This window comes from Dermacentor variabilis, chromosome 6 (genome assembly GCF_050947875.1).
Source record: "Dermacentor variabilis isolate Ectoservices chromosome 6, ASM5094787v1, whole genome shotgun sequence".
In the NCBI taxonomy this organism is placed as follows: domain Eukaryota; kingdom Metazoa; phylum Arthropoda; class Arachnida; order Ixodida; family Ixodidae; genus Dermacentor; species Dermacentor variabilis.
In genome coordinates, this window is record NC_134573.1 from 175339141 (window position 1) to 175351162 (window position 12022).

Consider the following 12022-nt stretch of genomic DNA (forward strand, 5'->3'; position numbering starts at 1 on the left):
ATAATACATAGTGGTATATCTTGGTTACAAATGGCTTATCTAAAGAATTCGTGCATGAGGCAGACTTTGAGTCCAAAAGAGTCGCAATAAATTGCTAGTCTTACTGTTTGACTTGGACGAGCTAGTTCATTCATTTTCTGCATGCATGTTTCATTGCAGAGAGTGCAGGGGCTTCTACAGAAGCTTCAGTGCCTGCAAGCCGGAAGCGTCACAGTCTAAAGAAACGTGAGTAGTGCAGGCATGACAAAACTGAAGTAATAGCAAGTAATGCACATGCTGCATTCTATTTTTATACTTAACTGTACATCAGCAGCAAGCTACAGATGTTCTTTTTTATTTCTTCAGATGCTCTCATTTGTGTGACCACGTCTGCAGATACACTGCGCTTCCTCAGTGATCCTCTCTGTACTCATCTTGTCTATTCATCGGTGTCCTATGACAAGGAAGGCCATGCATACATTCCTGCAAATGGTAAGAGTTAACTGTGATGGTTTCGGTTATCAAACTGAATGTTTACTTGGGCGCTGCACACCAGCCATAGCTTCACTTTAAATAGAGTATTTGAGACCTTTTGACTTGTCTAGGCATTGTGGCTTTTAGCATCCATTCTTTGAATTCTGCCTATGGCCACTATTCCTTATTTAGGGCCTTCTTTAGGGTCAATTTCTTATATATAATACTTTCATAGGGAAGAAGTAGGCATGTAGTATTGAAGCCATAGTGTCACAAAGGCATTCAACGAAATCAGTCAGCTCAAGACACAGAGACTGACTCAACCAAAGTGGCCAATGCATTTGAACTCCTTATGCACTTGGCACTATGTGTAGTGCATATCTGGAATTCATGAATTAGAGCAACCACCTACTGATCTACTACTGCTTAAAATGAACAACTGTGATTATAACAGTGTTTAAGTGACTAAGAAATTAATCACAGTGACTAATGAATCATCAATGGCTAAGAGACTGAACTGGAAAACTGTGGGATAGGAGTACTTCATGTAACATCCAGTACTTTTACCAATTTCTCATAACATAGTAACGTGCTACGGCTTATGCTTATTTGTTAATTATCTGCTCTATGCTCAATGATAAAGCAAGCATAAACAAGCCTTGGTCACAAAAAGCAAGAATGCAGCAATTGTTTGGTTTGAGAAATTCTTTTCTAATTTAATATATGTATTTGCACTTTTAATATATTTAATTACTCTCTACAAGAATCAAATTAAAATTCAAGATGTACTGCGATGAGTGAGTGTGTAAGGTGTCAGGCTACGTACTGAACGCAAGTTCATGCGTTTGACTTCTAGCAGCAGTAGCTGCGTTCAAATAGTGGCACAATGTTAACTGCTCATGTGCTCCAAGAACATCATGTGACCAAATTAAATACAAGGCTTGCCACTTCAGCAACCCTCATAACTCAGGTGTTTCTTTGTTATTCAAAACCCCATCAGATAAATATAATAAAATGGCTTCTAGGGGAATGCACTAAATTAGGGATGCATATTTGACTAATGTTGTAGGTAAATAGAAGGAGCAGGAGAACATTTTACTTCCATTGATTACTGCATAAACAAGCACAGCTGCGATGTTCTCATATTATGTAGATTCAGTTTCATACTTAGCAGGCAACGCTGCGACTTCATGCCTTCCACAGCGACGTTCATTTTTAATATGCAATGCTATTTACAAAATAACTTCTTCACACATTACACCTACAACTTGTGGACATAAGGGTGTGTCGAATCGCATATTTTTGCTCCTTCATGTTCCAGTATGCAACACACTGTGTTTTGGTTGCAAGCACGAGTGGTATGCTGTGGCCGCTAATTCGAGAAACATATCACTTGAGTTATTTGGTGGTAAATAAGTTCATATCTACAATGGTTTCCATGTAATAAATATGTCATATTTTGTGACATAAGAATGAAACTTAATGCTCTCCATTCTTCATAGCTAGCTTGTCATGTATGTGATTGAGTATGGTATGTTGCTCTGACGGTTGGCTACCTACTAAGCCACTGTGCTGGATGTCCTGCCAAACTTAAACGTTTTTCTTTATCACAAATTTTTTTTATTTCCAGAAAAGGCTTTCCGGAACTTTTTTGCAATCAGGAAGGAAGGGAGTCCTCTACTTCTGGCTGAAGTTGATAGCTGCAGCATCGATTCATCAAGCAAAAGCACTGCACATCAGAATGCTCCTCAGAAACTTGCTGACTGGGTTCATACCACTGATCTGAATGGTGTTGCAATTTTTATGAAGTCTGATGTGAATGGGACTGATGAGTGGATTGATGAGTGGGCTGACTTAGTAGATGTAAGAAAGCACTGTGTTTGCTCAAAGTACATATTTGCTGCAAAAAGCCTTACATTGTTCTTTGTGAGCATTGCACTACTAAAATTCCTGGTATGTAATTTGAAACAATCAACTGCTTGCAGTCACATTTAATGTATGTATTGAGCTGTGAGCAGTTTTCAGTTGTAATATTTTGTAATCTATCAACTATGATGTGTAATTTATTTTTGAAAGGTTTAAGAAGGTTGAGCTTTCGCTTACGTTATCCATAATAAGTTCAGCCAAAGGAACATTGAATAATATTTATGCATGGTTTCCTTTCACATTTGTTTTTACAGAGACTGTCAAAACAGTTTCATATAGACCAAGCAGGACTCGTGCTTGTAATTGGCATAGATCTGAGAAGTCCATACAGCACTGCACTGAGTAGGGCATTCACTGGGTAAGTGTGCCTTTGGAAGCATTCTTATGCAGTTTTGTTTTAGAATACTCTATGACCATACCTTAAGCATCTTAAAATTTCTAGTTTGTTTTTTCGGTGTATGAATCAACTTTCATATGCTTATATGTATTTCTCTGTGTTTACTTGGACACCAGTGGTCTATAAAACTCTCTTAGCGCACCTTGTTTTTTCTTTTTTTCATTATGGAACATGTCATTGGTGGGTCATTGAACTATGGGCCTAGACAATGCAAAAATCTGAAGGACTATACTCATGTGAGCCATTAAATTGAACTAGTAAACTTAGGGATTAAATACTGTTTCCTTATCATGCTAGCTTTGCCATTCTGGCTTATTTAAAACCAACCTTTCATACTAAACAATTTCTTGGTTTAAAAATTGTCTACCACCTATAACCATATCATCATCATAACTCCCTAGGTGTGCTACGATATGCTTACATTTGTAACACCTTGCTAATATGATGGTGCATTCTCTTTCAGCAAAGCAGACTATTTAGTTCTTATCACCAATATCAGGCAGCCAGAAGTACCCTGCAAAGTGGGCTTTCCTTCCAGACCCCACAGTGAAAGCGACACTGCATGGATGGTTGGTACTGCAAGCTTGTCTTTTGTTCTCTGGTCGAGATTCTTGTTACATCTCCCTCAGTATTTATCGATGAACAAACAAATTTTGGTTAAAACCAAGAGCATGTGAGTGTTTGTACTAGGCCCATGTGACACAGCTTTTTTTCTTTTTCAGAGCAAAATTGTACAGCTGTCCAAAAATGTGACTGTCCCCTGTGTCACATTTAACCTTGCAGTTCGGAAATTCCATTTGGTGCAACCAGGGCAAATTGGAGATTTGTGTGACGAAGAACACTGGGTGGACTACTCAGAGGTTGCATTTTCTTTACTTCCCAGAGGTGTTTGCTTTGTCTGGGCCTCTATTGCTACACTGAGGGCAGCTTTATAACATTATAAAAGTAGGGCTTGTGGTTGAATGTGTGCTCACATCTGTTCAAGCCAGACACTTGTATTCTTATTAATGTCCAATAGAAATCGCTGCTTGCAAAGTGCAGCACCATCCTTTAATATTGTAAAGATATGCTCAGATGTCTTTCCTTTAAAATAAAAAAAATTGATGCAAGCGGGTGGCACATTTCATAGCGCTGCAGTACCAACCACCTTTCCAAGTTAGAAAGGCATGCCTGCACAACTTGCCTTCGAATGTAAAACAAATTAATGCAAATTTCCTTAAGTAGTTGGGGTGTTTGATGGAGCCACTGGAGTTTCATAGATTTGCAGTGGCTTGAGTGCCTGCCTGTTAACACAGCAATTTATTTGGGGGCATGTATACAAAAGCACTTGTTTTTCTACTCCCTTTTCATCCCTTCTTATTAGGGCTGTGTAAACTCTATAGAAGCAGCTATAGCATAATGATGTTTGGGGGTAATTTGCATTGTAAGCTGCATAAATTGTTAGCAGCTACAGGAATATCAATGGCAAACTTATAAAGACCATATGAAGCTCTGCCCGCAGTTTAGGTGTTATTATTTCATGTTCAGGAAGAATAAAACGTTGGTACGAGTGAGGATTACTCTTTTCCCTTCTGTTTTCTTCAAGACTTGCCGAACAGTGCAGAAGAATGGTAACAATCTCTATGAAACTCGCTACACTTCTGACGATACTGAAATATTGACATATGAAGGGAAGGTTTTCATCCAGCACAAGGTAAGAAAATGGAGTTAGTCTTATGGCTTTTATCTGTGTTTTTACGCTTACATGCTCATTGCATTGCTTAGCTATCTATGACTTTTGCAGCTAATGAGAAATTTAGCAGAACTTTGTGTGAACCATTTTAAGTTATGTGTGTTTACTTGCATATTTACTTTTTCATAAGCTTGTGTGAATATTTGATATTTTTGAACATTTGGTGGAATATTATGCTATCTTAAGTTTGCTGTGACTCAAATTTCAGCAATCTAAGTTTTCGAAGTATTCCAAATCAAAGAATATATGTATTTTAGGGAACGGGCAGCATATTTGAATTATTGCCTAATAAAAGCATGCAGTGTGCTTCCAATAGTTCTACGACCAAAGCACTGTGAAACAGATAGGCGAAAGTGCTTATTGCAATAGGGTTGGCAGTGATAGCTGTGAATGTATTGTGCGACAACCTAGGAGGAGATTTGGGAGTACCAAAATAGGAAACTAAGTGTGTGCCAGTGTTTTCATGCAAGGTGGGCGGGTGAGTATTGCAGGAAAAGTGCTGCGGCAGGTGGCTACTGTCTAATGCACGCCTTGTGCCTTTCTGCCTTTTCTTGTTTACATGGGCTCTAGCAGCTGGAAAACATAATATGATCGCAGTTTAGCAATATACGGAATATTAGTGCTGAAGCTATGTTTTCAGGGAATGTATGAACCAGTAAAAAATAAGTGTAACTGTATTGAGTCATTTTTTATGTTTCAATCGCGAGCATTGGTGGCAAGAAATTGTACATGAGATTGTATCAACGAGGTTCTACTGTATTCAAACGATTCACTTTGAAATTATTTGATGCTAATTACTATTTGCTTCAACTTCACTTTCAGCCAAAAAACTGATATTCACACAAACCTACTCTTTCATGATTCTGCATGCATTGTGGTCAGTTTTCATGTTGTGGTCAGTTTGTTTATTGCGGCCATTTTTTATGTCCTTGTCTTGATTTATGCCACTGTTGGAGGGCTCAGGAGCTCATCAAGCTTTAGCTTTTTATCCAGTAGCCCTCTGCTAATTGAAGCAGAATGTGTGTATGTATGCATGCATGCATGCATGTATGTATGTATGTATGTATGTATGTATGTATGTATGTATGTATGTATGTATGTATGTATGTATGTATGTATGTATGTATGCATGCATGCATGCATGCATGTATGGATGTATGTGTTGATTGATTTATTGACTGATTGATATTGGGGGAATATTTTGTAGCTGTTTGCCTACAACTGTTGTACACTGTCTTAGTGAATGAAAGAATGCCAAGCTTTCTGTTACTGCAAGAACTATGCTCTCTCTCGTCACACATCGAGTGGCCAGTGGTATTGGAAATATAACTGATTCTTTGGGGTCACAAATTATTCTGTTCTGAATTGTTAAAATTATCGACTTGCATTTTTTTTTTTACAGGTGTCGCATCTGACTGGCTTTGAGCCAGACTTCTGTGTAACAGTCTTTGAAGTAGACCGTGAGAATCCCAGAGACAATTGCCCATCTGAAGGAGTACCCTTCTGGCGGTTACACCTCATCAGTGACTATCTTTTGGACATGGAAAGTAGGTTTTTGGATTTATTTATGTAAAAAAAAGGAGAATCAACCAAACGCCGCCTTACAAGCTTTCAACACTTTCAATGAAATCGCATTCAGTAAAATGACTACCTTTCTTTAACATGTATCTTGCTTTGCAAAAGTAGGGACAGCTGGTCAAGTTGGTGTGGTAACATGGTAAAACAGCACCAAGGATGGGCACAAAGAAGGGAATGCGCCATCTTATGATTTTCCTTTCTTTGTCCTCACCTTTGGCACAGTTTTATTAAATCTATCTTGCATATATTTTTTGCTTTATGCCTGCTTGATTTGGCACACTGTAATACCAATAGCAGTAATAATTCTTTCAGCCAAAATTATGATAGCATCTTGAGTAAATGGAGGTCTTACTGCTGTCCTTTAAATGTTGACTAATATTTTGGGAAGTAAATGACTGTAATGAACTTACTTATGCTCTTTTTTTTTTTGGCAGAGATAAATCGGGAAATGGAATCCTCATCATCCAAACCTGAAGAAGTTACACTGGTGCCTGAAGTTAAGCCAGCATCAAGAGGTTGGTTCTGTGTTGTCGTTAGGGGTTTCTTGCAGCCCCGATACGCCATTCAAAAGTGCCATTCCAGGCACAAAAGTTTTCAGCACTAAAGCCTACGGTATCCTCTCAATTTCTTATCCAGCCACTATACACATGAGAGTGAACGTAACGTGTTGGCACTTTCAACTTTACTTCCTCCCACTCACCAGTTTAGCTCTTTTAATGCTATAGCTTTAAGGGCCGTGTGTGTAGAAAATCGAACGTCGGCGTCGGTGTCGACACTAGCCTATACAACACTGGCCGTCAACACTGGCCTATGTCATATAGCAATGGGAGGACCTTGCTATATGGAATGCGGTATATTCAGGTTATATTGTCACACCATTCTATTACTAAAGTTGCTCATACCTTGTCTTACATTCTTGACAAAGTTATTCCTCAGAATTTTGAGGACAACAGCCTACAAACAAATGTCATGAAAGAAAACACCGACAGTACATCGCTTTTATGGTAAATCTTCTCAGACTTAGCTATTAAAAGTGCAAAACAATGAGATAAACCTGAAATTGATGTACTCTTTCTGGCGTGGCTGTGCTCTACCTCCGGGATCGACCAACACGAGAGGCCGCGTTTCTACCTAAAACCTCGCCTTTGTGCATAGCATACACCATCAGCATTTCCTGGTAAACATTACAGTTACATAAGCTGCAGTTGCCGGGAAGCGTGAGAAGCAGTCAGGGATCTTTGAATGCTATCGCATTCCCCTCTTAAAGGTGTAGCTTAAGCATCCTCCAATTTTTACTTCTCTCAGTACTTCCCACTTTTTAGTCATTTTGCACGTACAAAAAGATTTTGCTGTAGCACTGATATAAGGAAGGTTTCAAGTAATCACACAAAATGATAGCATTTAGGTGAACATTCTGCTGCAGTGCTAATAAATAGACCATGAAACATAGTGAATTAAAGCTCATTTCTTGAAATTCAATAAATGATTCTGCTTTGTGCATTATTTCTGGCAGAAAAACGGCATGATATGACACCCATAACCGAGACCGAACCCAAAGTTATGACACTATCCACACGTAAGTACTGTGCTGCCATTAACAAAATTTTCAGTAATGCTGCAAATGTAGTGACAGTTTATTATATGAATGGGCTGCACTCATGTCTGAAGTTTTCAATGGTATAAACGAAGTCATTGTGTTCTGCTGCTGGCCTGTTCACAGCATTCTTTCCATGTACAGCATTTAATTTTGAATGCACACTGTTGGAGATCTTGGGCTTAGTGTACCTTGTGAGCAGTATTCAAATATCTAGGCCAAGTAGTCATGTGTGAAGGAAACTTTCAAATAAAAATGATTTGGAGCACATATTGGAAGCATTCTTAGGCTGTGCACGGTAGTGTAGCAATATTCTTGCAAATTTTTTTTTTACAATACTCATGTACTTAGTGCCTTTTGCTACTGCTAACCTACGAGGATAAACTTGGAAGAAAACAAAGAAACTTGGGCAGCTAACAACCATGTGATGCGTGATGGAACAGAAAATGGTAACCGTGATGTTGAGAGACAAGAGTATGGAATAGAGACAAAAGTGCTGTAGCGGGTATTCTAGTTGAGATTAAGAGAAAGAAGTGTAAGAAGATGTGTAATACAGTTAATCAGTGATTTATATTAGGCTTTCGAAAAAGGAAAACATAGTCAATAATGGCAGAAGATAGGTTGCATGATGAGATTTAGGAAGTGGAGTCGGCTCGCACATTGCGCAACACAGCTTTTGTCTTGCAATGGACATATATGGGCTGCATAATGATTATGATAATCCATAATGATTATGAACCCATAACGAAATGCTGTGGCTCTTTTTTATTTAAGTCAATGTATGAACTAGCAGTAATAGACAGAGGCTTCCTTGATCATTGCACAGAAGTGGTGGCATATAAACAAATGCACACTCTGCTTCAGTGTTAATACAGTAGTGGCTGTATCAGTGTTGATGCATCCTTGCAATTCAATATACTATTAAACCAAAGTAATAAGGTGAGCATGCTCATTAGTATTTCTCAGACAAACAGCATAAAGTAAGACCCAAAGTTAAGCATGAGCCTGAAATTGCAATAGTGTCAGTGGATAAGAGTTGTGCTGTGATTTTCGGTCCCTTTGGCAGCTCAAATAAGGTGGTAGTTCACTGCAGCAGGGGTTACCTTGTCCACACAATTCTTTCTTGATGTAACATGTTTAGTATGTTGTTAGAAACACTTCATAACAGAGGAGCTGTGATTACAGTTCTTCTCATTTGCTCCTTTAGGGACTACATTAAATAATAAGCAAACAAGAGCTAAGAAGCTATAGCAACTGTAGCAATCAGAGCAGTGAGGTGGGCTAGTTGGTTGCTGGATCTTGCATTCATGCTTGCAGTATGGATTTGAAAAACACAAACACAAAAAGAAACTAGTAGACTGGGTGAGCACTGGTCCTGGTCAGTATACTGGACCAGTACTCATCCAGTCTACTTGTTTCTTTTTGTGTTAGTATTTTCCAAATCAATGCTGCAAGCATGAATGCAACTGTAGCATGTCGCTACTGCAATAGTAGACAAATATGTAGAGATGTGAAAATACTCGAATGTCTACTTTTCGGTTTTTAGAATTTTCAGTATGTTTGGCGTATAAAGCTGCGCAATGCGACATGTCACGTGCACCACGGAGCGCGTCGTACTAGATGCCACACAAATGCCTCACTTCATTGCTGTCAGCGCTAAAGGAGCACTGAGCACGCCACGGACAGGCCAAGCCGGCTGACACAGTCACGCAATTCATCTCTGCGAGCACTTTTGTGCTACTGCATGCACTCCCCAACATTAGCCCTATGTAGAGCAGGGATCACACAAACAGCGCCTGAACACTGCAATTCACAGAATGGGGCATCGTGCGAATTTGTTGTGGCCTTCCCAATTTCAGAATCTTTGACAAGTGGCAAATCACGCCGGGCCAGACAATGAAATGGCAACCACCAACTGGGGTCCACTCAACGCAAAGCCAACAATCGCTACTTGGGGAAGGGTGATTGAGTCACATCACAAGCAGTCCGTGCTTTCGTCTGTCATGCAGTTGGCCTTATAATGTACAGAAGTACAGATTGCCTACAATGTACAGATTGGCCTTGAAATGTCTGCTGTAAAGCTGTGAAAGCCCATCTGTATTTTGGAGGATAACTTGAAAGCAAACCTTTCTATGCAATAAAAGGTTGCCATATAAAACAGGTCCACTATTAAACTAGGAACATCATTGGTCTTCGGAACATAATGTCACTAATTCTTTAGCTTCAGAGGAAAATCCATATACTGAAGTGAGCTGTAACCAGTGCTGGCATACTAATTTGGTGTTCCCTAAGAGGAGACCGTACTGTACGTGTTGATTTCTATGTACGTAAGTTACTGATAGCCTGCTACATTCTTGTTATACAATGCTAGCAGACTTCCGAGCATGTGCAGCACCATGTGTCCTTGCCCAAAACTTGTAAGCATTAACTTTTGGGATTAGTTTTCTTATATTTGATTGAAATTCGGCTTTCCTTTTCTTGATTCGGTTCAAAATCTACTATTTGGTATTTTCACACCCCTACAAATATGTCTTTATTTTTGCTTAATTGGTAAAACAGCAAACATTGCTCAGGGGTAACATAGCGCAGTGTGTATGTCTGTGCTTACATCTCTTGTACATATATTGTTATGCATCGGAGTAGTCCCTTGCTAAGTCCAGCACAAAGCATGGATCTGATACAGTTAAACCTCAATATAAAGAAGGGGGTAAAATCGGCAATTTGCTTCGTTATATCAAAATTTCATTGTATTGAAATTCGACCATTTATGCAAGTACAGTCGCCGATCGATTTTTCTTACACAGAAAGGCACCAAAGAATTCACCTGTCAACACCTGTGAAGCGGTTGACACCTGTCAACCTGTGAACTTTAAAACTTTTGCAATTCTGCAGATGTGACACTGAGAGGGAAAGTAGGGAGGGGAGGGGCAGCACCTATCTTTTAAATATGTTTGCCTTAAGCATACACATCTTTTATGGCATACATATGCAATTTACTAACAATGACATACTTTTTGACACACCACACAAGCAGCTACCAACTTGAAACAGCAGAGACTGACAAGCAACATATTCACATTGTCTTTTGATTGCACTGATTCTTTCAGCGACATTGCTGTTCCTTATTTCATCTGCTTCATGGACATGTCTGAATATGCTTGCTTGAATTAAGTACTCTTCTGACATTATTTCCTCTTTAGAAGACATCTCACAGAAGGTTTAGAGCGTTTCATATCAATACAAAAGAGTATGGGCTGCATGGCACTCCCTTGGAAATTCTGGCTTAACACAGTTAAACATCACAGTTGTGCTCTGGTTCTCTATGAATAATTTTGGCATGAAGCCTTACTTACATAGGGCTGGATATAAATACAATGCACCAATGTATTTTTCCACTGGTTTTGGAGACAAATACTAACAAAGAAAGGAAGCAGGTGCTAGTCTCAGGATAGCACTGGCTGGCTTCATTGTTGCAGTTGCAAAATGTGTGTTAAAGTAGTTTGCTTAAAAGTAAATTTTAAAAATATAGTTTCTCAACGATCTTTATAATTATCGCTTCTTTTTTCCATTTACTGTCAGGTTCTTGGCTAGCATCATTTTGTCTTTAATAGCCTGTTTTAACAACTGGATTCGATCGTCGCTAGAATACACAGTATACATTAAAGTATACCATATTGTAAAACTACACCAAAACATTTTTCAAGGAACAAAGGAAAAAAACATGGAGCAGTCCGTAAAATATAAGTGTGAAAGGCCTCAAATCGCCAAAGCAATGTCATAAACAGCTCTGAATGGTTGCCATTACAATTAGATATCTCAGTGCTCATGCAATGACCGGAGACTGCACTCTTCACTCTGTTTGGTATGATATGGAAGTTGTTAACTTGTCTTGTAGCTAAAAATATAGTTAACTTGACTTTATTCTTTCTTCAATCTATACCATGTCACCCTGTATTGTAGCTGAAGGCATCCTGCAGGCTGAAGCCTTGCCTTCTTTTCTTTTTCCACTTAGCACAAGTGGAGACAAAGGAGCCATTTGCTTCAACAAATGAGGACCATGTCCACAAGAAGGCTCCAAGATGTAAGCTTACATCTGCATTGCACTTTTTGAGTTCAGTTGGGAGTGTAATGGAATGCTCTTCACATTTCAGTCAGCCTAATCTGTGTGGCCAGCATGGTGGATACATTGCACTACCTTGTGGACGAAGTCTGCAACTACGTTGTATACTCCAGCATTGCCTACAGAGATATAGGTCATAAGTTTGTGTCAGCAAATGGTAAGCCCACAAACTATGGCAAGTTCATTATATTGGTGCATGTCTAGCTAGGCACATACCTGTGA

General features: G+C 39.1%; 1 protein-coding gene across 1 annotated transcript in view; it reads left to right on the forward strand.

Moving 5' to 3' along the window:
* LOC142585838 (uncharacterized) overlaps nt 1-12022 on the forward strand; it is a 71857-nt gene that overhangs the window by 36290 nt on the left and 23545 nt on the right. Inside the window, exons 24-35 of the mRNA XM_075696873.1 lie at nt 160-225; nt 346-471; nt 2084-2316; nt 2634-2737; nt 3240-3345; nt 3499-3636; nt 4362-4469; nt 5911-6055; nt 6521-6601; nt 7600-7662; nt 11693-11761; nt 11832-11957. Coding sequence (XP_075552988.1) covers nt 160-225; nt 346-471; nt 2084-2316; nt 2634-2737; nt 3240-3345; nt 3499-3636; nt 4362-4469; nt 5911-6055; nt 6521-6601; nt 7600-7662; nt 11693-11761; nt 11832-11957 — 1365 coding nt within the window. The remainder of the gene's footprint in view (nt 1-159; nt 226-345; nt 472-2083; nt 2317-2633; nt 2738-3239; nt 3346-3498; nt 3637-4361; nt 4470-5910; nt 6056-6520; nt 6602-7599; nt 7663-11692; nt 11762-11831; nt 11958-12022) is intronic.